The sequence below is a fragment of the Ailuropoda melanoleuca genome, chromosome 15 (genome assembly GCF_002007445.2).
Source record: "Ailuropoda melanoleuca isolate Jingjing chromosome 15, ASM200744v2, whole genome shotgun sequence".
In the NCBI taxonomy this organism is placed as follows: domain Eukaryota; kingdom Metazoa; phylum Chordata; class Mammalia; order Carnivora; family Ursidae; genus Ailuropoda; species Ailuropoda melanoleuca.
The window spans coordinates 34,355,753-34,383,315 of NC_048232.1; the positions used below are offsets into that span (position 1 = coordinate 34,355,753).

At 43.4% G+C, this 27,563-nt stretch overlaps 1 protein-coding gene across 11 annotated transcripts in view; it reads right to left on the reverse strand.

Annotated features, from left to right (window-relative positions):
• R3HDM2 (R3H domain containing 2) overlaps window positions 1-27,563 on the reverse strand; it is a 128,535-nt gene that overhangs the window by 14,515 nt on the left and 86,457 nt on the right. For 3 of the 11 annotated variants that reach the window (XM_034644062.1, XM_019796203.2, XM_011220760.3), the window contains exons 4-16: window positions 24,323-24,364; window positions 21,855-21,941; window positions 21,196-21,322; window positions 20,217-20,295; window positions 19,503-19,562; window positions 18,793-18,933; window positions 18,054-18,162; window positions 15,245-15,340; window positions 12,325-12,356; window positions 12,173-12,226; window positions 7,696-7,928; window positions 5,625-5,800; window positions 1,694-1,795 (exon numbers count right to left, since the gene is read on the reverse strand). In XM_034644062.1, the coding sequence (XP_034499953.1) occupies window positions 1,694-1,795; window positions 5,625-5,800; window positions 7,696-7,928; window positions 12,173-12,226; window positions 12,325-12,356; window positions 15,245-15,340; window positions 18,054-18,162; window positions 18,793-18,933; window positions 19,503-19,562; window positions 20,217-20,295; window positions 21,196-21,322; window positions 21,855-21,941; window positions 24,323-24,364 (1,338 nt within the window). The remainder of the gene's footprint in view (window positions 1-1,693; window positions 1,796-5,624; window positions 5,801-7,695; window positions 7,929-12,172; window positions 12,227-12,324; window positions 12,357-15,244; window positions 15,341-18,053; window positions 18,163-18,792; window positions 18,934-19,502; window positions 19,563-20,216; window positions 20,296-21,195; window positions 21,323-21,854; window positions 21,942-24,322; window positions 24,365-27,563) is intronic. The other 8 variants (XM_011220764.3, XM_034644063.1, XM_034644064.1 and 5 more) reach the window with 8 other exon arrangements.

Here is a 27,563-nt window from a genome sequence, read left to right on the forward strand (position 1 = left end):
TTTAAACTGCTGTGAACTGGGCACGCCTGACTGGCTCAGTCTCTGGAGCATGTGACTCTTGATCTCGGCGTTATGAGTTCGAGCCCCACACTGGGTGTAGAGATATTTAAAAATAAAATCTTAAAAAAAAAAAATTGCTATTAACTGAACAGGTATTTGAAGCCCAACTCCAGAATCAGACTCCTTACCACATACGAGATAACAATGGCCACTCTGACTATGACCTTTATCAGAATTAGTCCTGGAGAGATGGGAGCAACAAGACTTTCTACATATATATAAAAGACAGGACAGGACAAACTAATTAGGGTAAAAAAAAAAAAAGATTGTAAGTCCTCCCCCATTTCCTGTCTTCCTCATGTCTCTAACCATACAAAAGGCTCTATGTTGCCACAGGTCCTGTTTTTATAATAAAGGACCTAGATAACGCCTTGACTGGGCTATGGATAGTGAGGTTCATGTGGCTCCCAGCTCTGCCTGTGTAGCGAAAGAATTGGTGGGCTCTCCCTCCCTGCTGCTTATCTCCTTACTCCCTCCTCTCAAGGTCATTTCCACCTCTGTTCTCTGACACTTGCCTAGAGTTCTTCTGCCCTTCAGGAACCACTTCCAATTCTCACCTCTGAAAGGAGGCCAGGCTGAGTGGCCGAGCTGGAGGGCAAGGAGCCTGACAGGCTCGTCTGTAATTGCCTCCTCTCTCTGCCCTCTTCTCTAAGCAGCAAGAGGGATGGACGGTATTCCGCCTCTCACTTGTATGACGATAGGTCAGAATTTGTTAGCTTCCCCGTTCCTTCTGCTTCCTGAACAGTAATTTTCTCACACACACACACGCTGGAGCAGGACTTCTTTTGAAAAATAAACTAGTAGAAGCAAAAACCAATGTTTTCCTGTGGTTTCACTTAATTTTCAGGAATCTGATCTTCAAGTTAGCTGTTTTGCTACCTTAGCGGGCAGGAATAGATGACAAGAGTACTGGACTGCAGATTATTTTGAGGTCCACACTCTAGAGCTTTTCAGAATGGAGATGAGAGGGGGAAGGAAAGAGGGGATTCTAGTGAAAAATCAGACCGTGTGATTAACACACACACACACGCACAACCAGGGGTCTCATAACCATGACAGAAGTTATCAACTATGAGGTAAAACAGGTCCTCACAGGATTTGTAGTCAGGATACAAACAATTTAAACAGCACGTGCTATGCAGTGCAAGTGGCTATTTTTCATATAAAATAACACATTAAGATAGAACACTTTAAGTTTTTACCAGTGATGCCAGAGAAATCTGCAATTGCATTTTTATCTTCAAAGGAAATTATAGAAAACCATGCTATACAGGATGAACTGGGTTCTGGGCGTTCATACATGTCCAGAGAGGAGAGAATGAAGGGTGCACACAGGAGAGCGATGAGGAGCCCAGGTTAGAGCAACATCCAGTTTTGTTCCCCTCCCAAAACTCAGGGAAACTCAGCGTTCCTCTCTGTCTTATATTTAGGCGTCTTTTGATGCCTGAAGTGCTGTGACGAGGCTACTAGGATGGAGTATAGCTCAGTCTGTGCGAGCCCTTTGCTCAAGAAGAAACGCCTTTTAACACGGCCCTCCAGAAAGTGCAACTGCTTTGTCCCAGATGGAGCCCACAGACATACCACAGATACAGGCCACACGTGGACATGACAAAAAGGGGAATGGAGTTTATACCATGTTGTACTGCTGGGGCGGAGAGACTGGCAGAAGGACTTGGGGACAGGAGCCTGGAGAGAACTGAACAGGCTGCGGAGAGGGCTGCAGAGCCGGGACTGGCTGTGGACCAGCAGAGAGGCATGTGGAACAGGGAAGAGAAAAGGGAGGTACAGGGAGAGGTAGGGGGAGGGGGGCAGAGGCGGGGAGGGAAAGGGGAGGAACAACAAGGTTAATCATACAAAAAATGTCACATGAATAGCGAGGCTGCTGAGCAGACTGGAGAGCAGGCCCAGGATAGCTTGCGGCTTTCGCATCTCTGACCAATAAACAATCTCTCCTACCAGGCCAGACCCGCGGCCGTGCACACTCCACCCCGTTAGCGACTCAGAACTCTGCAGCTGTTGTGAGCAATCTTAGGACTCTCAGAGCCAGTGCCTGCAGCCTGATTCCAAACACTGCTTTTTCCAAAGCATTTTTTCTGAACACACGATTCCTGGGGAGCATGATTGTAACCCTCCTTGAATGCCCACTTGAGAAGGGATTCCTGCTTCTGTAGGAGGGGTTATCCAAGGTCTGGCTCAGCTTTCCCAGCCACGCTCCTGACTTCATGCCACAGCTCTCCTGGAGGAAGTGCTCATTCACAAGGATTGTCTCCCTCCCAAGGGTAGGCAAGGAAAAAACAGCCAGTTCACGCCTGGTTCCAGCTATTTCCTCCTGCTCCACGATTGTTCTGTGCTCCTCCAGGCTGTGAGGGCAGTGTGAAAAATGCCCCCATGAGCAAACAGGGAGGGATTTGGAATAAAATATAAATAGCTTCACTGTAGCTTTTATTCCTTCAGTCCCTTCACTAGCCTCAAGCAGGAAGATTTGTTATGAGGAACATGATGTGTTCTAAACCAACTAATGGGAAGTTCTTTTTTCTCCCTCTTCTTCCCCTCCAGCCATTTCAATCACCTTTCCTGGAGAATCAGTTCTCCGGCCATAGCCCCTGATAATAAATGGGGTGGGAGAAAGGAGAGAGGCTAGGAGGGCAGGGGAGGGGGGAATAACATTTATATACATTGTTCCATTTACACACATATCTCATTACAGACTCACAATAATCCATAGGGAGAAGTGATAGCTTGTATTTGCAGTTAAGATAGTAAGGCTCAGAGGAATTCAAGCACACAACCAGGATCACACAGCTAACGTGGCAGAGCTGGATGGGAACCTCGTTCTGTTGGACGTGTATTCTTTCCACTCCACTCTAACAGGAGGGAGCAGACGAAGGAAGAAGTTAAATGGAATTACACAAACATTTTTTTGTTTGTATGATTCTCCCCCCTCCTTTCATATTTAGAAGTATGGGGGCCCAAGGTATCAGTATCATCTCTTGGCATATACCTCAGGGGAGACCCTTTCACAAGGCGACTAACAGTTCTGGAGGAAGAATCCAGGAATTAGACGACCTCCAAAACAGAGAATGCTCCTGTTAGCTGGAATAAATAAAATCTAAGTCATCTTGGTTAGGAACAAGTTACTGAGATGCCACTGTGTGACCTGGGGGAGATGGTGCAGCACCTGTGACAAGCTCGCAGCTCTCCTGGCATACCTAGTGTCTGTAAGCCAGTGCCATTTCAAATACAACTGCCGGCCAGGCCGCTCAGCATGAGCTACTTGCGCTGGTAGCTTTTAAACCCATTTTCTATTATCCGGATCCTCTTCTTTCTCTTGGGGGAGGGTCATTGTGCTGCAGGTCTTATATCCTCTGGGGGCGGAGGGATGGCCATAGGTATAGCTGCCTGTTTCTTCACATTTGTGAGTTCTGAGTAAAAAAGACGAAGAAATGATGCTCCTTTTTTAGGCCTCTTCTGACTGAGGAAGGGTAGTGGTAAAGGTAGGTGTCTCCGTGCTATTTTTAAATTCTTCCACCGCTCTCCTCAGCTACAGTTCTCAGAGAATCTCAAACTCCAGGGCTAGGGAATGTCTGAAAAACCAAGGGGAAGCCAAAGACGGGCCTCGAGGGATATGACTGCCACCTGCTGGTGAATGCTGGGTTAGATCACTGGCTCCTAGTTGCCTGACTGGACTCCCAGAGGGCTCTCCTCAAGAGGTCCATGCCACCTTAGGTAAATAGGGCAAAAGGTAGCCACTGGTCCTTTAATCCTCAACCTCACCTGTTGGTTTCATGTGCTCTACTGACACATGATAGGGAGGTCTCCTCTGACAGCAGAAGTCTGCCAAGAAGGGAAAGTTTAGCACAGTTTAGCCAGCACCGTCCCCAGGCTTGGTGCAAATGCCTCTTACTACAAATTTCTGAGGGAACAGAATCTCTGTAACGAATAATGCTCCCCTGTCTCCAATCTATAGGTCCTAACCTAGTACTGGACACCCTGCAGGAGATCAGTCAATACACATGACCAACCCACTGACCCTCATGATCCAGAATGAGAAAAGTTTGGGATTTAGGGCCAGTCACCTAGATACTCTAAAATTCTTTCAGCCCCAAAAGGTTATTCTTGTTATCTCTTTATTCTCCTCCCACTCTTGTCTGTTTCTAGATATGGATGGAAGGAGGAGGCAGATAAAGACCAAGAAGGAGAAAAGGGAGCAAGACTGTATTAAAATACACACATTTGAGAAAATGCAAACAAATATGGGGACCTTAGACAAGTGAGGCACGCACAGAAACACAGGAGGAGACAGCGAGAGAGAGAGGTGTACCCACTTAAAGGTCAGAATGTAGACCCATCAGGGAAAGCACACACACATGCCACACTTCAGGAGGGAGCGAGGTAAACTGGTAAGAATGGGACTTAATGAGGTAGATGGTGGTAGAACAAGAACAAAAGTCAGGAAAACAGAGAAACTGATTTAGGGGCCAAGATAAAGGCCTGGAATGATTTGCATGTGGGTTACATTAAGACACAAAGCAGGGTGTCCCAGATCATCACAATATCAGAATGGAGTAGTGCTGGGCCACCCTGGGCTCTTTACAGTCTAGTTTCCAGTTCCTGGGAAACGAGTGCCTGCGATTTGCTTGTTTTACCTATGGAAGAGACAGATCTGAGGCCAAGCTGGACTAATGAGCACGGAGGTGAGGGAGCCTGGGAGTTGAAATAAGAAAAACTGCAGCAGCAGAGTGCAGACATGGGCTTTCTGACTAGCAGAGAGCACCACCAGAGATACTCCAGGACAGGGGATGGGCTCCACTCATGGGCAGCTCTACTCATGGGAAAAAAAAAAAAGTAAGGGAAGACCTCAGTGCAGCTCTCCTCAGAGTATTAAGGAGACTTAAACCTAGAACGCTAACATTCCAGTTTAGAATAGGGACTGATTCTGATGCTGATGACTTGCGTGACCGCCACAGAAACAAAACTTCACCCAAACCCTACTTGGTACCAACCTCTATCAGTTCAGCAACAGAAGGAGAAAGAGTTCTTTCACGGCACGGGAAACAAAGACAACTTTGGGGGGGGTTTTGTGCCTTATGGCATATGTATAACAGAGGTCTTGAATATATTTCCTTTCCTCAAACACCAACTCCTAAATATGTGTTTATGGCTCCACAGTCACATGAACACATTCAGTCAGTTATGGTGGGAGCTGTGATCTCTTCAAGCTCCATATATGGACACAGTGAACAAAATCGCCTCGTGAATTACACAGGACATAGAGGGAGATGCGGCACAGCAGAAATGTGGAATGGGGTAAAAGATTCCACTGGCAGTTCTAAGAAGAGGAAGAAAAAGAAAGCAAAAAGCTCCCAGACTGACTCTAGGAGCACTTTGGCCAAACCCTCGCCCTTACTCCTCTCTCCCCACAACTAACAAACAAGAAACAGAGGAGGGAGTGGCAGGTCTCCAACAGATCTTTCCTGCCACCCACAGCACAATAGACATGACTGTGCTTCCAGAGCGCGCTTGAATCGGAGTGGAGGGGGCGCTGACACCGAGTGGTGACTCACCTGTGAGATCATGTGATTATTCAAGGGTGGCTGTTGCTGAGGCGTGGGTGGGAGAGCAGGAAGTTGCGGCTGCTGCGGCTGCTGTGGCTGCTGCTGGGCAGTACAAGGGAGAAGGCCCCGGACAGACTGGGATGAGGTGACCTGGTTACACACTTCTGGGGCACCTAGTGCCATACCTAAGGCAAAGAGGAGACCCACCAAGAGTTGTAAGCACCAGCATGATCATGCCACCCTTGGAAATGTGGGGTTCTACTCCTTCCCTGCTGCTTCTCCTCACTTCCCTTCTGTCCATTCCCCCACTGTCTCGGGAAGATGCACGCAAGAGCACAGACTCATTTCAGCTGCCTTGCTGACGGGAGTCCTCATCTTAGCAGGTTTCTCCTCTCCAGGGACAGTAAATACCTTGCCCGTTGATGGCTGGATTTCAGAACTGAACGAAATGTGAGGCTGCCAAGGCACCTCTCCTGAAGGGCCTAGAATCTGTCTGTCACGACTAGACACCTGAAAACATGAATGTTTGCTTCCTGGGAAGGTGCAGATTCCTAGTCCCTTAAGAGACCTATCTTCTCTCTGATTTCTTCTCAACTTACAGCATTTCATAAAAGTTGCTGAGAAGGCAACCTTGCCTCTCCAAGCACTTGCCTGTGCACACACATAAGCACAACTGTCACCCAACTATTCTCCTCATTTCCAGCCTCTCCAAACCATGCACGCATTCCCATAAAATACTCTTACTATCTGCTATGTGCTGGGCATTGTATAACGAACTGAGAACACGAAGGTGAAGAGAACACGGTCCTTGCCCTCAAGCAGCATAGGATCTTCCAACAGGAGGTGGACACACACACAACAATTACAATCTGATAAGGATAAGGGATTCATCAGTGATATGGACAAAGTTGTATGGCAGCAAGGTTGAGGAAGCAGTAACTCACTTTAAGAGGAAGTGGGAGGAGAAATGGATTTGAAAGGCGAAGAGAAGGCTTGTCAGACCAAGGGGGGATGAAGCTAATACCACATTCAACCAATGGCTGGAGCGCAAGAGGAAGAAGGATATCTGGAAGTAAGATGGAAGTGGCAAACTGGGGTCAGGAAAAATGCTGCATTAAGTCATTTGGATTTTGTTATGCAGGGAACGCAGAAACATGAACAATTTTTTAAAGAGAGAACTGACACGATTAGATCTATGTTTTGGATTGATAAACTGGCTCTAAAAAGGGCTGAGGATGGAGCAGGGAAACCAGCTTGGGGGCTAGTGTCATAATGAAATAAAAGAAGACAAAGGCCCGGATAAAGGCAGAGGCAGTGGGGTTTGAGAGGAGGTAACAGAGAAGGGCAGCAGAGACCTAACAGAGGCAAAATCTTCACGACTACTGGGGTCTTCTGAGGACAAGACCTACAGAACTTCTGGGATGAGAAGCAAGAACTCTTTAGACGTGGGAGGAGGGTGAGATAGAGGCGCACTGGGTATAAAGCGCTAAATACCTCCTGCTAAGAGAGCAACAGGAATAGATGGAGAAGGTTACCCACCCCACATCGGGAGAGCTGAAGCGTGGTCACAGGGCTGGCATGTGGGACACAGGCTCCTTCTCAGTGACTGGGCTCCAGACGACCAGCCACAGCACTTCTTGCAGCTCTGGCTTATTGGTTGCTACCAACTGATTATCAACAGCTGAACTCCAAGGGTTTCTCCTGCTCTACCAACCCTCTATAATCTCAGAGATCATGGAATGAAAGCTGTATCATTCTCGTGTTAGTATAGAACTTGAACTTGGGCTGATAGGGATGCCTAACTTTGGTCAGAAATAAGATAAAATAATCGAATCCCAATCTTTTGTTTGTTTGTTTGTTTGTTTGTTTCCACTTAGGGAAGAAGGTTTGAAAGAAAATCAGAGAGGGGACTCAAAGGAACAATGGATCCAAGAAATCAAATTTTTCCTCGTTGGGCTGTGTTAGTTTTTCAGGACACTATACGGGGACAACATTTTGTTAGAAGTAAACATTAGTGATGTTCTGCAGAAGACAAGCAAGAAATGATGAGTGTGACACTGAAGGACAGCAGCTGTAGTACCTGGCCTGGAGATCCTTCCTGCACTGCCACCTTTACTGCTCCCGATGCTGTCCCCTCGCGTGAGGATAGAGATTCCACTGAAGCTGCTGGCTTTGGTGACAGGGGGCCGCATGCTCCGGACAGAGCCGTCAGAGTCTGTGCTGCTCCAAGGCCGTGGCTCCAGGGATTTGAGTTCGCTGTCTGTGCTGCTCTGGCGGCTGCTTGAGGTTCGGCTCAGCCCCTCACGGTTCCCCCTGCAGAGACCACAGTGGTCAGAGCACCCCCCACCTACCACTTCGGCAGAAGAGCTAGGAGAGAGTTCATTTCTATTCTCTCAATACAAAGAAGGGGTGAGGGTTGGGAGGAGGATGAACACTGATTTCTTGTTAGTTGGCTGGTCAACCAAGACTTGCTGGGAGCAGACAGAACAAGATCCAGTACAGTAACAAAGAACACAGAGGCAAATCTGGAAGACAGTGCACTGGCAACTAATTCAATACATCAGACCAGAGGTGGACGGGAAACCATATACATGATGCTGAGATTGGCTGTGGTCTTTTCCCCTGCCCCCCGCAGGGATCCCACACATGCAGGAGAGAGTGGGGAGCAGAGGGGTACCACCTCCTTCTAGGAGTTTTTAAAACAAAAGGACTCCTAGAAGTTACTATTGCTAGAAGGCAGGGGTAGCCAAGATATGGATAAATATAACAGGTCTTCCACATAACACGTGTCAAAGCCAGCAGAGGTACCACTTTTCCAGAGTTGGGAAGAGGAGTAGAGTAGATTAACGGGGCACCCTGGAAAACTCAGTCTGACAGTCTCAAACTGACCCGACCTGTCTGGAAATTCCACGTTGGTATCTGGGAACAACTGGCTCAAGGGTCTCCAAGGGCTACGGTCTTCAACACGATCAAGCAAATATGTTCTTGGGACCCAGGATGGCAAGGAGCAGGGGGATGGCTGTGCCTAGTTGCTGCCATATTAACAACCCTATTGCCCTAGGCAAAGCACAAGGCTACTGAGAAAAGGGACTTCTCTCTTATTTCGCTCTGGAAACATCAGGGTTATCCTGATGCTATAATTACTGCCTGTGATTATAAACAATTGTACTTAAGATAGATGGGGTTGACCTAAAACCCTAAGCCTTATTGAGCCCTTACTGCTTCTTAATCAATAAGCAACCAAGAACCAGGAATTTTCCTTTCATATCTCCCACCCCCAACAACTACTGACCTAAAGAAACTAAATGACAATGATTACAAAGATATTGGTATATATACTGGGATGCAGGTGAGCAAAAATCATAGTAGCTTGGGCTCCCTCCTTTTCACCACCATCCCACCTAAAGCAAATAGAAAACCCCATCCCCATCCCCTTAGCTTCAAAGATACTAAGCTCAGAGTTATTCTAATAAAGAAAGGTAGTTTTCTTACTAGGGTAATATTAAAGAAAATTCCTTTCTTTATCAGATAATATCTGCTCCAAAGGTTACTGTAGGGAAAATAGGCAAAATAAAAGCTAGGGTCACTATTTTAGTTTTTAGTCAAGCCAATCACGGTGGGCTAAAAACAAACAAACTGGCACAGCTGGTTAGGGACAAACTAATTCTTCTCCGAATCCCAAAATAACCTCAGTGCTTCTCTTTCAATAATTAAGAGAACTGGAAAATATTCCTGTCTCCCTAAAACCTTATCCCTTTCTCCTGGGAATGTCAAAAGTGGAATGGGAAACAAAGAACGAAATGTAAATCAGGGACTCTCCAGGAACAGAACCAGACCTGAAGTGAGAGCCAAGAGCTCTGACTCAATGGCCAAAAGGAAATCTACTGAGAGGACTCAATAAAGATGTGTCTGTTTCTGGGGCAGAGCATAGAGTAGTGGCAATGGATGAAGCTGCTCATTAGATACTAGAACCTGAATTTTACAAGACAAGTCCTAATGGACTTTTACACCTAAATCAAACACAGCACTATCTATCAGGACAATTCTGCCATTTACTTTGTCTTTCTACCAGAGGTAAACAGAGGATGAGTCAACTTTAAACCAAAAACCCTGGGAAGCTTAAGCCAAAGTGGCAGTGCTTCTGTACTCATCCAGTTCCCCCCAGACAGTGATGGCCGAGTGTTGAAAATCTAGGCTAGTCTGATGCTCTAACCTCAGTTAGTATGCTACACCCCCAAGAGTTAGAGAATCTAAGTTGAGTCTTGGCCAGATAAGAGATCAGTTTTCCTTCTCTAAAACTAAACTTAATCTCTAGCCATGTCTTTCCACTTCACTAAACATATGGCAACTAGGGAAAGCTCCCAGAGTCAGTTCTAAGCACTGGACTGGGGTATGTATGTGTGTTGGAGGTATGGGGGTGCAGGACAGAGAACATTCACACTTTATACTCCTATAAGATCAAAGCTGACTTAGCTTTCACAAGTAGATTAATGCTGGTGAAAAGTTCAGTTTATTGGGTCTGGGGAGTAGGTAGGGAGGCCTGTGTAAGAAGCGACAGTCAATGTCAGTAATGGCTTATTTGTCAACGGAGTAGAATCTTCCAAAGAACTGGGAAGTTGCCTCAGTTATTGCCACTGTGGATAATGGAATGTGGTGTATCAGTATTTGTTTCACACACTTGGGAAGAAAGGTAAAAAGCAGTTAGAGAAGACCAGCTTCTCATCACTAGAATTCTGGACTAGTCCCCAAACAGAAGAAGTTGCCCCCTTGAGGGTACTGTGTTGTAGATGACCTAGATCTTTAACAACACTTAGCATGGAAAGCAGCAGCTTAAAAGGAGAGGGTCGCACCTGCTCGCTAGATCCTTGGAGCTGTTATCTGCACAGTTTGATGTAGTTTGGTGTTCCACAGCACTAATAAGGGCATCATTCTCAGCAGCGAATGTGAATTAGGGCTCCAAATGGAACGCTACTTAGAGAAGAAGGGGTGATGTTTGTAGAAAGTTGGTCTGGTATATGGTGAAAGAACACCAGAGAGTCAGTCCCAGGTTTGCCACTATTAGCCATGTCAACTTGGGTTAGCTACTTAATTTCTCTGCTTTTGTTTTCTTACATGTAAACCAGTTTACCAAATCAGGATGCTGAGAGATCTGGATCAGATACAGTATACTCTGGTAACCTAAAGCCCTGTGCATTAACATATGCATAGAAGTTAGCTTAAACCTGTTTATTACAGGATTCTGGGATGATTTATGATCCTGAAATATACAATATGGAATAGGGATTTTTCTTTTCTTTCTTTCTTTCTTTCTTTCTTTCTTTCTTTCTTTCTTTCTTTCTCTCTCTCTCTCTTTCTTTCCTTCCTTCCTTCCTTTCTTTCTTTTTCTTCTTTTTTTTTTTTTGTTAGGGGGAACTCTATCTCAACCATCATGAACAACCCGGAGCCCTCACTGCCTAAGAGCTTTCAGATGGACTTCAAGGTGGGATGGTCTAGGAAAAAGAGTTCAGACATATGGAAGAGGAGGTAATGCCCCATTCCAAGAATGAGAAATCTTGCAACCCAAATTTCTACGTGGTTTGACTAGCTTTAGAAAGGGCATGGTGGAAGGGGCAACTGAGGTACTGGGAATGAAAGCTCTAACTAATCTGAGTTAATTAGTTCCTATCAAGCTTAGGATTCAAGAAGAGATAAGCCCTTTGGAAAGGGTTGGGCCTGAATCCTAGTATTGAACACTCAGGTTTTCTCTACTCCAAGTTTTTCTATTGGTAAAATGGGAAGAATGTACTTAAAATGAGTTGGTGCCAGACAGGGTCCTAATGAAGTGCTTCCCTCACCACCGCCTTGTGTAATCCTCTGAGGGGGACTGAGAAAATCAAATGAAAGGGAGATTCTCATGACTGCTTTGTGGAACATGGAGCATATAAGGCCCAAAGAAATTACTATAGCAGCTTTCACCGCAAGTCACGGACAGTCATTAAAAAAAGACGTGTTCTATGTCCATGCTAAGGCAGACAAGTCTTTTTCTGAGACCATCTTACAGATTATACGGTCCCAAAGACAAAACTACATAGACACAGATGTTTGTGTTTTTATATGTGTGTGTGCATACTATTCTTTCTTAAAGATATAAAACATCCCCTACGCTGGGTCAGGGATAAGCTCTTCACAGCTTTCATAGATTCAGAAAAGGTAGCCAGAAGATACCCATTCTTTTACCTTAATATAAATACATGCTGAAATCCTCCCCGAATGCCCAATTTCAGCAAACTTTTGGAAAGGAGCAGTACCTATCCCAGACACACCTATCTGGTCCCCTTCACCACCTATCCACGACTTAAAATGAAGTCAGCAACAACAAAAATAAAGTCATTGAGCAGGAGCCATTTCTTTTTTAATGGGGAAAAATATCTAATGTTGCAAAAACCACAAGTTGAATTATTCCACAAGCAGCCATGCATGGAGCAAACTCACTCCGCTGAAAAGATTACAGCAAAACAAAATAAAATTTAAAAAAAAAAAAAAAAAAACAAGGAGAGATACAGATCACACAGAGATACCTAAACATCTGCCTTCTCTTGTGAGAGCTAGAAGGAAAGGCTTCCTTGGAGAGTCTGTTGGTTAACATCAAAGAAAAGCATCATTACAGGATTATATTAACCTCACTGACAAAGCTCAATGAGAAGCAGGGAACATGCTAAGTGGTACTAACCTGATGTCATTTAGATATCCGTTCTGGCCAGTCTAGGTGAAGGGGAGAAAACGGAAAATAACTTATAAGAAAACAGCATGGCATAACCGAAAAGGGTGTCCGTGATGCTATGAATACCCAAGGTCCTCAAACCAAGCTCACCCCCCAACAGGGAGAGAGGGAGCAGGGACAGGATGACCCACACCCACACACCCAATCTGACCTCTCACCTTTAGTGGAAAAGAGCATTCGGTGTTTTTAGCCTTCCCACAGAGTGTTTAAAAAGAGACGCTGATAAAGGTGGGAGTATGGAAAGGAGGAAGAGGAAAATTTTAACCTATTATTTCCTTTTTAGTTCTAAATTTATTTTCTCTAGAGGTAAGCTGAGCATAGTAATTGGTGTGCTTGGTCCTACAGAGTATGATTAAGGGAAGGGCAAAGGGAGACAAGAGAAAGAAATTTAGTTTTTCTGGAAGTCATCCTGACTATTCCATTTCTATCCTTCACACTGGCCAAAATGAAAGACATTCTGACCTGACTTGAGCAAGGAGAGTAAGAAATTGGGGAAGCAGGTACTTTTCAGAGCCTAGAAAAAATGAAAGAATTAAAAGCCTGAAATATTCCTTTGGGGGGATCATTTCCTGACAAAGCCACTGAGCTGAGTGGAGTGAGCATTACGATGCACTCCCAAGCCTTAGAAAAAGGCACCCAAGAGTGTCCAGGAACTGAGCAGAATGGGCTCCACAGGGGCAGAGCCAATGCGGGGCAGCTCAGGCTCCAGAGAAGGCTGCGGGGGGCAGCATTTCCATCCAAACACCCTTCTTGCCACTTCCCTTTCTTGTTGGCCTGCCTCTTCCTCCCGTCCGCCCCAACCTACAGCTCCACCCTTCATCAGCTCCCTCTGACTGGCCAGGTTCCTCTCCACATTGCAATCTCTGGAGTTTGGTGGGCTTTGGCCACTTTTCCTTGTCTAGACCTTCTGAGATTCCTGATGCCTCTAACACAGCAAGAGTTACGAAGTGCTGAAATGAAAAGTGGTAAATCCGCAAGGATTTAACAAAGAATACATATTTTAGTAGAGGCTTGAGAGACTAGAAACCAGGAGAAAAAAGGAGAGAAGAGCTAACTGTAATTTTGTTCTAGCTGTACACAGATATATTCCAGTCCCAATACCTTATTAACAGTTACTTGTGCTTCCAGAGTATCCATGGCTTTGCTAATGGCTGGCATGGTGGGACAGTCATTTACCATGTGTCTGTGAAACAGAGCAGCACATCACAGATAGCTATGCTATGATGTCACTGGTACTTCCTAATCTAAAGAGCCCAGAGCACAGCAAGCTATGGAGAGGTGGTTTACTTTAGGGGTCAAGAGCATGGTCTCTGGAGCCAGACTGTTTTGCTTGAGTTCATGTATCAACCCTTTCACTAACTAGAGATGTGAACTAAGATTACTTAACCTTTCTATGCCTTAGTCCCTCATTTATAAAATGAGGAAAATAATGCAACCTACCTCATAGACCTAGTGTGAGGATTAAATAAATTAATTTATACAAAAATGCTAAGAACAGTGTCTGAAAGATAGTAAGCAGTATATAAATGCTTGTTATTATCATCCACCAACCTGCTCTGTCCACAACTTTAGGTCATCGCCGGCCACAGCCATGTATAAGTGACCTCTCTCCTCTCATTCCACCCAACTGGTTTGCAGGTAAAGACAGAGAACCCTCTTTGGGCTATGGGTGGATAATTTGGAGGACAGATTTTTTTCTGACTCAGAATCGAAGTCTATATAACAGAAGGTAAGATGGTTCCTTCTCCTTGGACTTTGGGCCAGGAGGTTTGTTGTGTATCTGTTCCCAGTGAGGATCCTTGGAACACCTGGGTCTCCTGAGACAACGGAACAAGTTCATGGAGGAGTTCAGATTTCTTGAAGTCAGAGATAATATTTTTCTGAGCTAGGTGATGATGGAAAGATAAATGTATTTTTTTGTCTTGCTGACGGAGGGGAGAGTGGGGAAATGAGAGGAGAGTAGTGTTCATCGAAGTATAATGATTAGAACTGGCCATCTTTTGGCTACAAAGGGAGGCTGGCTCCTTCTCCTTTGTTTGCTAATTTGACTGTAAGATAGTGCTGCTATCCGGATACTACATTTTTCCGGAGATCTGTTCCTGTCTTGCTTATCTACAGCCTTTCCTGAATTTCTGCTATACTTCTCTTTAGTCTTGTAGGCAAAGGCCACCAAATACAGGGGTACCAAGTATATTTAATATGGCCCATGATTCTTAAGAATAAAGTTGCCTAAAATGATCATGTTGCCTTTTGGGCCACAGAGTCCATCCTATTCTAAGAAGCAAGGTACGAAATACAGGAAGAAAGAGACTTCCTGTTCGGATAGAGACTGAAGGGAATAGTAAGTGGTACCCTCTGTGCATGTGGAATGTGGAGCTCAGAGAATGGATGCCAGATCTGTGTTCTAACAACCACCAACCTATCCTAAAAACGAGGCTGGCCAAACAAGATGGATGTGTATAGGCTATGTGGACACTAAGTCTTCCACTTAGAAGCAAAGATGCCTAAAATGGATAGTGGAAGTGAAAGAGGGTAAGCGGGAAAAGGGGCTAACAGGCAAGAATCAGGGCCCTTCCATAAGCCCTGCCAAAACCATTTCTATTTTCAGTCTAATCATATCTACCAAATTCAGCCATTCCATTTGTTCTCTTTGTATGCTATACAGCAAAATGTATTAAAAATAATACAAATAAAAATCTGCAGCTTCCCAGTAAGCCACATTTAATTTGAGAGACCAAACTGGGGCTGGCTGATGCTGGTTAAAAAAAAAGACAACAACAAAACATTTATGGAGGGTTCATTCCAATCACAGTTCCAAAGATTAAGAGCTAAAAGCTATGGGCTGACAACTCTCAGAAGCTACACTTACCTCTCGGGCAAATATTCTCTCTCGGACCCTTTGATATTCCTCCTCTCTCTCTTCTATTGACTTGCTCCTCCTTCCATCCTGTAATGGAACTCTGATCTAGATCGATGAGCAGAATTAAGCTAGTTAAGTTCTCCTCGTACTGCAAGCTCACTGCACACCAGCAAGGAAGAGAAACCGGGAGAGTTTATAGTTGCCATCAAAAAAATGGAAAAAAAAAGAAATAAAATTTCCAGTATTGGACAGGTTTCACTGGGTACATCTGACCATGCAGTTTGGGAGATCAGGTTTTCTGGATGATTGGAACCTCTTTATCTCCCCACCCCCACCCAGAGTGTCAAGAACAACAACTATTTACAAGGATTGGGTTGCTTCCTTATAGTAGTCAGATACTAAGGATCAAGAGAATAGCCCAGGGAATAAACAACATTGTTTTGGGGGGAAAGAAAGGGATAGGAAGAAGCTAGAGAGGGAGAAGAAACAAGTATTTAGCAGAGCTGAATGTAGAGAAGAGTTTTACAGAACTAGCACCTGATATTATCCCTTCTTTACTCACTAATGCCATGGCCTGAAGACCCAAGTCACACACAGCTCAGCGAAGAGGGCCTTGGGAATGAAATCCAAGTGAAGCTAACCTAAAAGCTTAAGCACTTTTTCTTATCTTAACTACAGCCATTGGAGGGAGGGAAAGAGATAGAAATTACAGAAATAGAGAAGAAAGAACAGAGCAACACAAAGAGGAGAAGAGAAAGAAAAGGAGAATAGAACAGAAAGAAGGATGGACAGGGAAAGGAAGAGACAAATAAGGCATGGTGGAAGGAGGAGAGAGAGTAGATAGAAAGGGAAAAGAAGGAAAGGCAGGATAAAGAACCTTAAATTCTCTGAAAAATGTAGACAGGCGACAAGGGACAGCCTAGCAGACCACCTCTGGCTGGCCTACCGCCCAACTCTCCAGCACTGTTTTCTTCCCTTGGCCTGTGAGTCGTGAGCACTGTCCCAGGAAGGGTGTACCCAGTATCCTTTTCCATACTGCTCTTGAAGGCAAGATGCTCTGAGGGAGATAGCCCATCAAATGAAGGTCATCAGGTACGAAAGATTCTGACCTTCAATCCAGAGGCTCTGAAAGCTTCAGATGAAGCAACCAAGGAGGCTGTCGCTCTAGGCTGATCTTCTGATCTTTCCCAGAGGCAGGCATAACTTCAGGAGTATCAACTTGTGAATAGATTTAATTCTCACTAGCCTTAAGAACCTAAATCCTACTAAATGTCCATTTATAAATCCCATTCCAAGAAGATATAGGACCTCAAGTGCCCTGGTGAACCAGTGACAGAGTAGAAAGAGCATAATGGGCTTTGAGGTCAGGGAGAATCTCAGCTCTCCACTTCTGAGTAATGTTACTTTAGGCAAGTAACTTAACACCTCTTAGCCTCAGTTTTCTTATATTTAAAGGGGAGGTAATAACCCCACCTACACTGGGTTGTGGAGACGACTGAAAGAGAGAATGCACATAATGCGTTTAGAACGGAGTCTAGTTCAGGGGAAACACTCAATAGAAATAACAATTACTGCATTTATTATTAATATCATAGACAGAAAATGCATAAAGCCTACCCTACTATGGATTGAGCCTGAAGCCGAGAGATGAAAAGTTCATAATATGGACAGATTCCACTCCACCCCAATGTGTCTCTAGGCCTGAATAATTCCTGATACACAAAAAAAGGGCGTTGGGAAAATGGAGAGAAGGGCATCAGGATGGAAAGGCTCTTGCTTGTTTTTAAAATTTTGTCTTTTTGTATGTTTCATTGTTTTCAATCAGGCCCAGCGTGTTTGTCCACAAAAGATAATGGCATTTTTCTCAAAAGGACTCCCTCAAATACTCAAGTAGCAAGCAGGAAAAGTCCTGGTCTCAAGACCATACAACATCCCAAGAAAATTAGTTTTGACTCTAGAGGTAAGATATTATTACAGTTATCATTAATTAGCAAGACTATTATTGGCTCTACCCAACCATGTTCTTCAAACCTTAATCCTGGTTCTCCACCTAACCTTTTTTGGAGGTCAAGCAGAAGCTGCTGGATCCAAACCCTGCATGTGGCTGGGAAAACTAATCCCCAAACAAAAACTTACTATCTGAAGGGCAGGCTAGAAGTCAGGGCAACAGCCAGGCCCATGAGTGAAGGGATGGGGCAGACTGTTCACTTCTTACTCCCATAGGAATGGATTAAAAAGGGGATACTGCCTGAGGCTCCCAGCATCAAATGTCAAATTAACTCACTCACCTTGGTGGAAGGAGTTGGGAAAAGAATAAGCAGTTTGCAGAAATGGATCAGAAACCTCTTTATAAGTGGGTAAATTATATCACAACTTTGCCAGTCCACGGCTAGCCCTGAGCTAGGATAAGATAGAAGTGGGATAAAGTAGCTGTTGGTGGTTCCCAATGAAATTCCTAACTATTAAAGAAAAAAAGAATGAAGCCGTCAGCTGAATCAAGGCTGAAGCAGGGAGGGACCTTGCTTGGTCCCAAAATGACATAGAGTTAGAAGTCAGTGGCAGAACCAGGGAGTTCTAGGCCAAATGAGAAAACCCAGCAAAACTCAGCACCATGTCTCTCTGCGGCTAAGAGGGTGGCATTCAGCTCAACAAGTGTACTCAGTCCTCAACATTAAGCCAGAGCCAACTCAGTATAACTCAATACATTTTTTCATACTAAGATGTTTTGAGTTTTCTTTATCCCACAAAAATTCTTCTCCCCTCCCAGTTTCTCTTACTGCAATCTCTCTGTATAGACCCACCCTTTTTCATTCTTCACCTGGTTATCATCTCGGTCCATACTGGCATCATCTCTCTTGAGAATGAATCTCTGTTGAAATTCTGTATTCTTTTCATCCTTTATGTGTTCTGAGAATCTCTGTTCAGGGCTGGGGTTGGGAGAGAAATGTAGAAGGAAGGAAGAAGATGTTCTTGTTAGGAAGCAGACCTCCTAATATAGCACTCTTAAATTCCCTAACTCCCCCTCGGGATTTCTGGAGTCAGGCATCCAAAAAGTCAAAATGAAATCCTTAGGGTCTATTCTTTATACATATATATAAGTTGTCTTCTTCTAAAGTTATACCTGTCCCATCAGTAAAGATGAAGAGAGGCCAGGGGCCAGTCTTCACAAAACACCAGTGCCTCTAGAATCTATCTCCAAGTCCTCATGAAGCGTAGGAATCGATAACATAACCCTCCACACTGTCTCCTCCCCAGAAAGGGATATCTTTTTTTTTTTTTTAAAGATTTTATTCATTTATTTGACAGAGAGAGAGACAGCCAGAGAGAGAGGGAACATAAGCGGGGGGAGTGGGAGAGGAAGAAGCAGGCTCATAGCGGAGGAGCCTGATGTGGGGCTCGATCCCATAACGCCGGGATCACGCCCTGAGCCGAAGGCAGACGCTTAACCGCTCTGCCACCCAGGCGCCCCCAGAAAGGGATATCTTGATCCTATGCCTTCCTCTTTACCCCATAGGCTATCCCAGGGAAGTCTCCCAATCTGTGGTTTCCTCCCTTACATTCTTGTATTACTGGTTTTGTTGATGATGACAGCTTTTCCAGTTTGATCAACATTGTGGTCCATCCCAAAATAGGCAGCTACCCGGTGTAAAAGCATCCGGTGATATGAGGTCATCTGAGGGAACTTCTTGAACTGGTTACTGAAGGGAAACCAGGGGAAAAAGTGAAATAAGGACAAACAACAGCAATAATAGCCAACTGTAACTTTTCTTGTAAGTGTCTAAAGTGGAGAATTTCTTAGGAGAAACAGACATGTTATAAGGAAGATAGATCCTTACTCAAATGGGAACCAAAAAGGTTCTCTCAGCTTCTTTATCTATACCATTTTGTGGGTCGCTCTGATCCACTACCCTCATTTAAGACTATTCCTTAAGCTCTAGGTCTCCCCCACCTGGATGATATTCTACAAAGAAAAAAGGGAGAAATTTAAGAATAACTAAATATGGGACAAGGGATAGCTGCTGAAAAGATATCAATTCTTTTCAACTCAAGTCTACGCAATAACAAAAACCTCACTTGGTTTTCACACAAACACTTTTTAATACATTCTGATTATTTCTCCTCAACTCCTTTAGGTTCCCAGTGAGTAATTACTTCAAAATTCAGACTTTAAGGGAAAAATGTAAGAGGAATATCCTAAAATTGTACCTGAATTTCTTTTCAGTGCCCCCTCCCACCTCTAAACACGTATTTCATTCAAGTAACTTACTTGTTGTCATTAATAAATTCCAGAATCTCCTGTTCTAATTTTAGCAGCATCATTCTGTCCCTGTTTAAAAAAGATTAAAACAAAACAAAACAAAAAGCAGCCCTCCCATAGACATTAAAAGCATTGAAACCTGCACACTATAGAAGCTGAAGGGACGTGTAGATCCAAACCCCAATAGTGGACAAAAACACAGGGGCTGCTGAGCCTCACTGGCCTTACATTAGTTTAAAAAAGAAATAAAATCAAGTATACATTTTGCAGATCCTCCTAATTATGTACTTTGTTTTCCTCATCAGAAACCGAATTCTGTTGGCAGCAATATTCATTTAAACACATACTTTATACTTATAATAAATCTAATCAGTAGTCTACACTCCATCTGATTATTTATACAATTTTAAAACAATTATGATTTAGCTTACATATATATCAACTATTTTTCCTTCTGTGCTTTTAAATGGTACTCCCAAGACTTCATATTTCTTTGTCTCTGCATTCTCCTTCCACAGATTTTTCTCAGCTCTTCTGAAAGCAGACACCTCAACACGAGGGTACTCTGAATCCCTCACAGAATATAAAACTACACTAAAGGGAAATGGTGGCAGGGGGTGGGCATAATAGATCTGAATAATGGAAAACTCCTGAGAAGCTACTTGGCCTTTTAGGTATCCTGCTGGGCCCTACTATCCCCCTTCCATCAAATAATGTTTTTACCTTGGGTTCTTTTTCAGTGTATTTACAAGAAATTCATGTAGGTCTATTCCAGTGGAGTCTGTATATTCTTGGCTGGAGTCTAGAACCACCATAACAAAAGAAATTTAAAATAAATGAAACTGCCTTGCGTGAAATCTAATCCCAAGCAGAAGCCCACAACCCAATCAGGAGAGTTCATAGCAAAGTAAAATCAAACTTCAGGGGTTTTAGCTTAAAAATCAGAAGGATGCTTGATTCACCACAGGCCCCTTTCCCCTGCCAGATTCCCCATGACAATGATGGAGGGTAGAGTCTGGGTCACAGTGCTGCGTCAGTATTACACTGAGAAGCTACTTTCACCATAATTAAGTATTTACTGAATGTCCTGACCAAGACAAAGCAGATTTTATTCAAGTTAAGGAAAATAAATTCCAGGTGAGAGCAGTCAGAGCTGAATTTTCCAGAATCTCAGCAAACAGGTTCAAATGTTGATTATTATTTATTTATAAAATCTTAATCCCAAGGTTGCCTTTCTCCTCTCAACTACAATTTTTATGGACCAGGTCTTTTTGTTACCAGCCCAAGAGTTTAAAACCAAAGAGAGCTTAGTAATTAGATGCAAATCTGATTTTTAAAAAATCACTCCAAGCATCCCAAAACCAAAATATAAATGGTATATGGAGGATCTTCTACTGGTGGTGATTCATGTCACTTCTTATTCCAGAGCAGAAATAAAATCAGAATTAACTACAATGTCCTCTTATAGGTATTGCCAATGTTAACAGAGTAGTTCTTTGCAGCATGTGAGCCCCTAAGGCAGGGTTAGCTGAAGCAGCAAAGAAAGTAACCTAGTTAGGCACCTCCCCAAGCAACCATCAAGTCAGCAGAACACTAGGAACTGTTGAGGTGTAAGGTCAGAGGGTGCCAGGTTCTAAGATAGAAGGAAAGGGCATTGCAGAGCCACACCCTAGGACACACGAGAGGCGGGGAGAGTTCTCACCTCTAGAAAGCATCTTCCTTGGGACCTTTTCTTTGTTTTTGTCCTTGTCCTCTTTTTCAGAGACATCCTTTGTGGATTTTTCTTCCTCCTTGTCAGAGGGGCAGCTGATGTGCAACTGAATTATATCCTTGGATGAGGGGAAAGAGGAACACAATCAAAGAGGAAAAAGGATTTTAATTCTCCCACAGGGTTTTACTCTCCCTTGAAATCGCAAAGAAGGGAAATCTTGGGTGGCAGGCAGCATTCTCTTACAGAGAGTATTTTGTTAATTAAATTGTTTAAGCTTTTGTTCTACGAAAAGGGTAGAAGGTCAAGCTTTCTCTGCCAACAATCACAACCACTATATGGAGAGCTCAAGTTACACTGGCTGTTCTTGGCACAGGAATTGGATGGAAATTGTTCTGACCGCCAGAGGAAGAGTGTGGGTGGGAAAACAAGATTCAGCCCTGGGATCTCCTCTTCTGCATCATCCCGGGTGGTCCAGGTGTGAAGACCTATACTCCATGCTTTCCCCCATGCCCTGCTTTACTGCAACCACTTGTTTTGAAGTTCCTTCTACCCTGATTTCCAAGCTTAATGTTGGTGCTGTGGCTGTTATACTACCGTTTAGCAAACAACCGCCAAACTCAAAAGTCAGACTACTCTTATAAAGGACCCACCTGGGTTTCTAGTGGCCCATCAGCAAATGGGGCAGAGGACTCCTCACACACTGCCAGGCTGCGCACCAACTTCAGCTTGGAATTAGACTGAAAAAGACCAAATATATATATTCCCTTAGTGGACATTCAGAAGGTATTTGCTGAATGAAGGGTATCCTCTTTTGCTCTGTTAGTTGCTGCTTCCATTAAGTAGGGTTTTTGTGTTGTTCTTTTTTTTCCCCTAAAGAGGACTTACTCACCAGTTTCTGATTTACTTCAAAGATAATTTCCCTACTTACATTAGTAAATATATAAAAACAAAATGGCTACTTTGAACAGATGATAGGAAAACCACTTCACTTAGCTCTCCCCCCTTTCTCTAGCCCATGCTCCAATTTCAGACTCAGAAGTTTACTGAAAATACACAGTTGCAGAGCTTAGTAGACACTGGATTTAAGAGCCAGAAGTCCTAGCTTCAACTCCTGCTTTTGTGTTTATGAGCTATGAGAGACCCTGAGCAAATTACTTGACCTCTCTGGGTCTCTGTTTTTCCTCAATAAAACGGGGATAAAAACACTTAAAGGATGACTTGTGAGAATTAGGTGACATAAAGTATATAAACATACATATCATAAATACTGCCTAGAGCACAGTAGACAATAAATGCTAAATGACTCTAAACCTGAGGTGGCAAGGGTATGGAAAGAAGTGTCTAAGAAAAGAGTAAAGAGAAAGAAAACTTCCTAACATTTGGGATTTAATGTGATAAGAAGCTAATACACTTGGTTTACTTTTGCTGGGTGGAGAACACCAAAAAAATCTGAAATCCACTTTGCAAATCATTGTTCTCCTAGGGATCCCCAAAGTCAAAAATTAGAGAAATTCTACCTATAAACATTTACTAAGAGTTCTTATAATAAAATCAAGGCTTGCCGTAAACACAACAGCACAACAGGGCACATGTTCCTGGTTGTGCAGTATAGTGAAAAGAACTTGCAAGTCTGGAGAACTGACTTCCTGTGGAGCCCTGCCACTTACTAGTGAATATCCTGTCAAGTTCACTCCATCTCTATAAATCCAAGTTTCCTCATCTGTACAATGGACACAATAACTGTCTTATTTATCTCAAAAAGTTTGGGTGGAAGTGAAGTAGAAGTGAACACCTTCTGTCGTGAACTTTAATATCGAGCCCATCACTGAGGATTAGGCCATGTCAGGCAAGACACAGAATCAATTTATCTGATGTTGTGGTCTTCTTCAAACCCAGGCCACACACTGGCTGAGCCACTCCCAAATTCTGCCATTGTCTTTGCAGGGGGGAATGGCGTAGACACTCTTAATAATTACTCTGGTGACAACTATTCTCACTGCAAGAAAGGTTTAATATTTTACTGTTCCCTCAACTAAAATTAAAAAGCCATCACACACTTAACACATAGTCTTCCCTGATGACACTGCTTAAAATAATCTGTGATGTGCTAATTTTATCATAAAATGATTAAAAACAAAATCTTCCTCCTCCTCCCTGCCCCAACCTAAAAAGTAACCTCACCACCACCAAAAAAGGCTTTATTTTTAGGATGTCCAAAAGTGTTCAGTCATTTCTACCAATGGGGCAGGATTTATAAAGGATAAATTCCAAAAGGATAAATGAGAAAAAAATGTTGGAGGAAAAGATAACACTCATATGGTACTCCGAGAGAAACCAGAAGCGAACAGAGAAACTGGTTTTATAACAGAACCAGTACCAATTTGCTCAGGCTTTGTGAGAGGCTCTGGCTGGGCATCAGAAATGGACTGTGACTGAACTAGAGATTTTAATAGAGAAAAATACAGCCAAACCTTCTAATAGGAAATGTGTGCATATGCATACATTCACAATTAGAGTATAAAGTGCAGGCAGAAAAACTTTGCTTGTATATAATTCAAATAAATCAGATATTAGTGATAAATCCATTTGTGAAACGTATTACTAAAAACAGTAGAAAAGAAGCTATAGTAGTCCCCCCCTTATCCCCTGGGATACTTTCCAGGACCCCCAGCGGATGCCATGCCTGAAACTATGGATAGTACCAAACCCTACATATACTATATATGTTTTTTCCTATACATACATACCAAAGATAAAGTTTAATTTATAAATTAGGCACAGTACGAGATTAACAACAGTAACAACAATAAAATTGAACAATTACAATACTGTAATAAAACTTATATAAATGTGGTCTCTCTCTCAAAATCTCTTATTGCACTGTACTTACTCTTCTTCTTGGGATGATGTGAGATGATAAAATGCCTATGTGATGAGGTAAAGTGAGGTGGATGATGTCGGCGCTGTGACACAGCATTAGGCTACTACTGACCTGACGATATGTCAAAAGGAGGATCATCTGCTCCTGGACTGTGGTTGACTGGGAGTAAATGAAACCATGGAAAGCGAAACCTCAGATAAGGGTGGGGGGACTGCTGTATATAGAAAGGGCTCTCACCTTGGTTCTTTTCCTGGCATGACCATGGTTGGATGTTCGCCTCTGTTAGAAGGGGATTAGAAAATATTAAAGGTGTAGAAAATCAACATTTAGTTTAAAAACAATACAAGTTTACAAAGAAAAAGCACTAACTGTAAAACCATTACAATAGCTAAACTCTGATGAGACCCACTTGGTGTGCTTGTCTCCTTTTGCTACAACTCCAGTCACTGTGACACAGAAGGGACCACAGACCACCTACACACAAAGCACCACTTACCATGAAGAAAATGAATAGAAAGACACCGACTGGTTGGCCTACTTCAGGTTAATAAAAATTACTTTTGGATAAACCATGGACTCCTCTCCTGATTAGGCGGCTTCTCGAAATGTCACTACCATAGCATGACAGACTGTTTTTACCCAAGCATGATCACAGGAGCCTATTTAACCCATAATGGACATGCAATATGGCCCTTAATCATCACTTATAATAACATCTTTATAGGATAACATGTTCAGAGTTCTAACTTGAGAGACCCAAAGCACCTGTCCCTATGGCTGCTGATATGGAATGAAGGCGACTCTTGCCAACTGCCTCCTTCCTTGAAGACGAGAATTCTCCCAGTTCTAAGCTCCTGGTGGTGGCTCTTATAGCCTATCTGGGACAGGATAAAAATAAGGAGCATGGGAGGGATGGAAAAGACTTTCAGAGCAAAGGGAGGGTAGAAAGAGTGGGTAAGGAGCAGAATAGAAGCTGAAGAAGATGAAGAATGAAGGCCCGTGGTAGGATGAGAGAAGAAACGACTAATTCATTGACAGGGTTTCTTTCTTTCTTTTTTTTTTTTTTTTAAAGATTTTATTTATTTATTCGACAGAGATAGGGACAGCCATCGAGAGAGGGAACATAAGCAGGGGGAGCGGGAGAGGAAGAAGCAGGCTCATAGCGGAGGAGCCTGACGCGAGGCTCGATCCCACAACACCAGGATCACGCCCTGAGCCGAAGGCAGACGCTTAACTGCTGTGCCATCCAGGCGCCCCTCACTGACAGGGTTTCTGAACAGGTGAGAAGTGAAAATGGGGCCTCTGGGGAAGAGGTAGGGTAGGGTTTTGTATGGCAGGAAGCACCTGGGGCTTCTCAGATGTCTGGAATGGAACTCACTGCCCACTAGGATGTGGAGAGAACTGAGGTTGGTGGGTGGGGAAGGGGAAACAAGACAGAGGCAGAGTACCAGCATGGTCCTGGGTAGGTGAGGATTTCTCTTTCCTTCATCCTCTTCACTAGTTACCAAACAACACTGCCACAATGCAAAATGGAGAACCAGGAAGGTGGATGGAAAGAGTAAGAAATGATGATGGATCTGGTCAATGTAAGAGATGTTACAGTAAGGAAGAGCCACCGTCTGGGAATATGAAACAGTATCTGTCACTGTTTTTTCAAAAAGGTAATAACATACACAGAACACAAACATTCAGGAGGTGTAATGGGGGTATATACAACAGTAAGTCTCCTCCTTTCCTATCTATCGTCCAGCTACCTGGTTCTCTCCTAGAGGATCGCGTAGTACTGACTTTCTTATAACCTTTCCACAGATCTTTTACGAAGATATATAAGCTTATTGTACATATGTACACACAGGTTTTTTTCTTTTTTCTTTTTTTTAAACCAAACAGATGGGGGTGCCTGGGTGGCTCAGTTGGTTAAGCATCTGCCTTCGGCTCAGTATCCTGGGATCAAGCCCCAGGTCAGACTCCCTGCTCAGTGGGGAGTCTGCTCCTCCCCCCTGCTCATGTTCTCTCTCTCTCTCTCTCAAATAAATAAATGAATAAATCTACCAAAAACAAAAAAACAAAAACCAAAACCCCAAATATATTGTACACACTTAGTCTTTAAACTTTTCTTTTCATGGGTATTATTCTACAGAAGCTCTACCACTTTTCTTAATGTCTAATACGGTATTCTACTCTGTGGCTGTACTGTAACTATTTTATCAGTCCCTTAAACTGCATCACTTAGGATGCCTCTGATCTTTTGTTAGTATAAACAATGCTTCAACGACCATATCATTAAGTATATCTACAAATACAGTTAATCTGTAGTCCATTAAAATTTTTTTAAATTTTTAATAAAATTATTGCCAAATTGCCCTTCAAAGAGGTTATACCAATTTAGGGCCCTAGAAGCATTTATGGGGGCGCCTGGGTGGCACAGCGGTTAAGCGTCTGCCTTCGGCTCAGGGCGTGATCCCGGCGTTATGGGATCGAGCCCCACATCAGGCTCCTCTGCTATGAGCCTGCTTCTTCCTCTCCCACTCCCCCTGCTTGTGTTCCCTCTCTCGCTGGCTGTCTCTATCTCTGTCAAATAAATAAATAAAATCTTTTAAAAAAAAAAAAAACTTAAAAAAAAAAAAAAGAAGCATTTATGAATCTGCTTATTTCCCAGAATGGATAGTTTTCATGTAATAGCCAAACACATATTGAAAGTCTAATATGTACCAGGCACCATGCTAACTACTGGACGATACGGAGATAAAGAACACAAACCTTGTCCAAAAGGGACTCATTATCCTGTTGGAGAAGACAGACAGACAATTACAATGCAGTATGTTAAACACGTTACAGGAGTAGTCATGCAGTGCTACAGGAGCACACGACACAAGGGTCTAACCCAGACCTAGAAACTCACAAATTCATGCATTCAGACACTGAGTGCCTGCAAAGAACTGTGTTGGGCTTTCGAGATACAATGGTGAGCCCAAACTGATGTACTCCTGGGCCTCACTGAGCTTATAGTTCTGTGGAGACAGAGACAGACATTACTCAAAGAATTACACAGGGCAGACCTACAATGGGTGAGTAAGGTTGTCAAGGAAGGCTTCCTAGAGAAAGACACATCTGAACTGAGTTTTGAACGATAAACAGGTATCAGGCAGATGTTGGCAAGGGAGGTTCACAGGTTGGGGGAAGCCAAGGAAAGAATACCAAGGAATGCACTCTAGGCAGAGAAAGCATGTACAAATGCATGTTTTCTCCAAACTTTTCAGCTCTTATTTGTAACAAGGACCAAGGAGTCAGATAATGCTGAAGCACAGGATGCCAGAGGCGGATGGCTGGCAGCAAGGGACTAGGTCACAATATGTCATGCTGACAAATGTGGGTCTTAGCCTAGGACAATGAGACACACAGAAAGTCTGAAGAGAATGAACATAATCAGATCTTTATTTCATGGCCATCTTTCTAAAGCAGTACGGTAAATGGATCA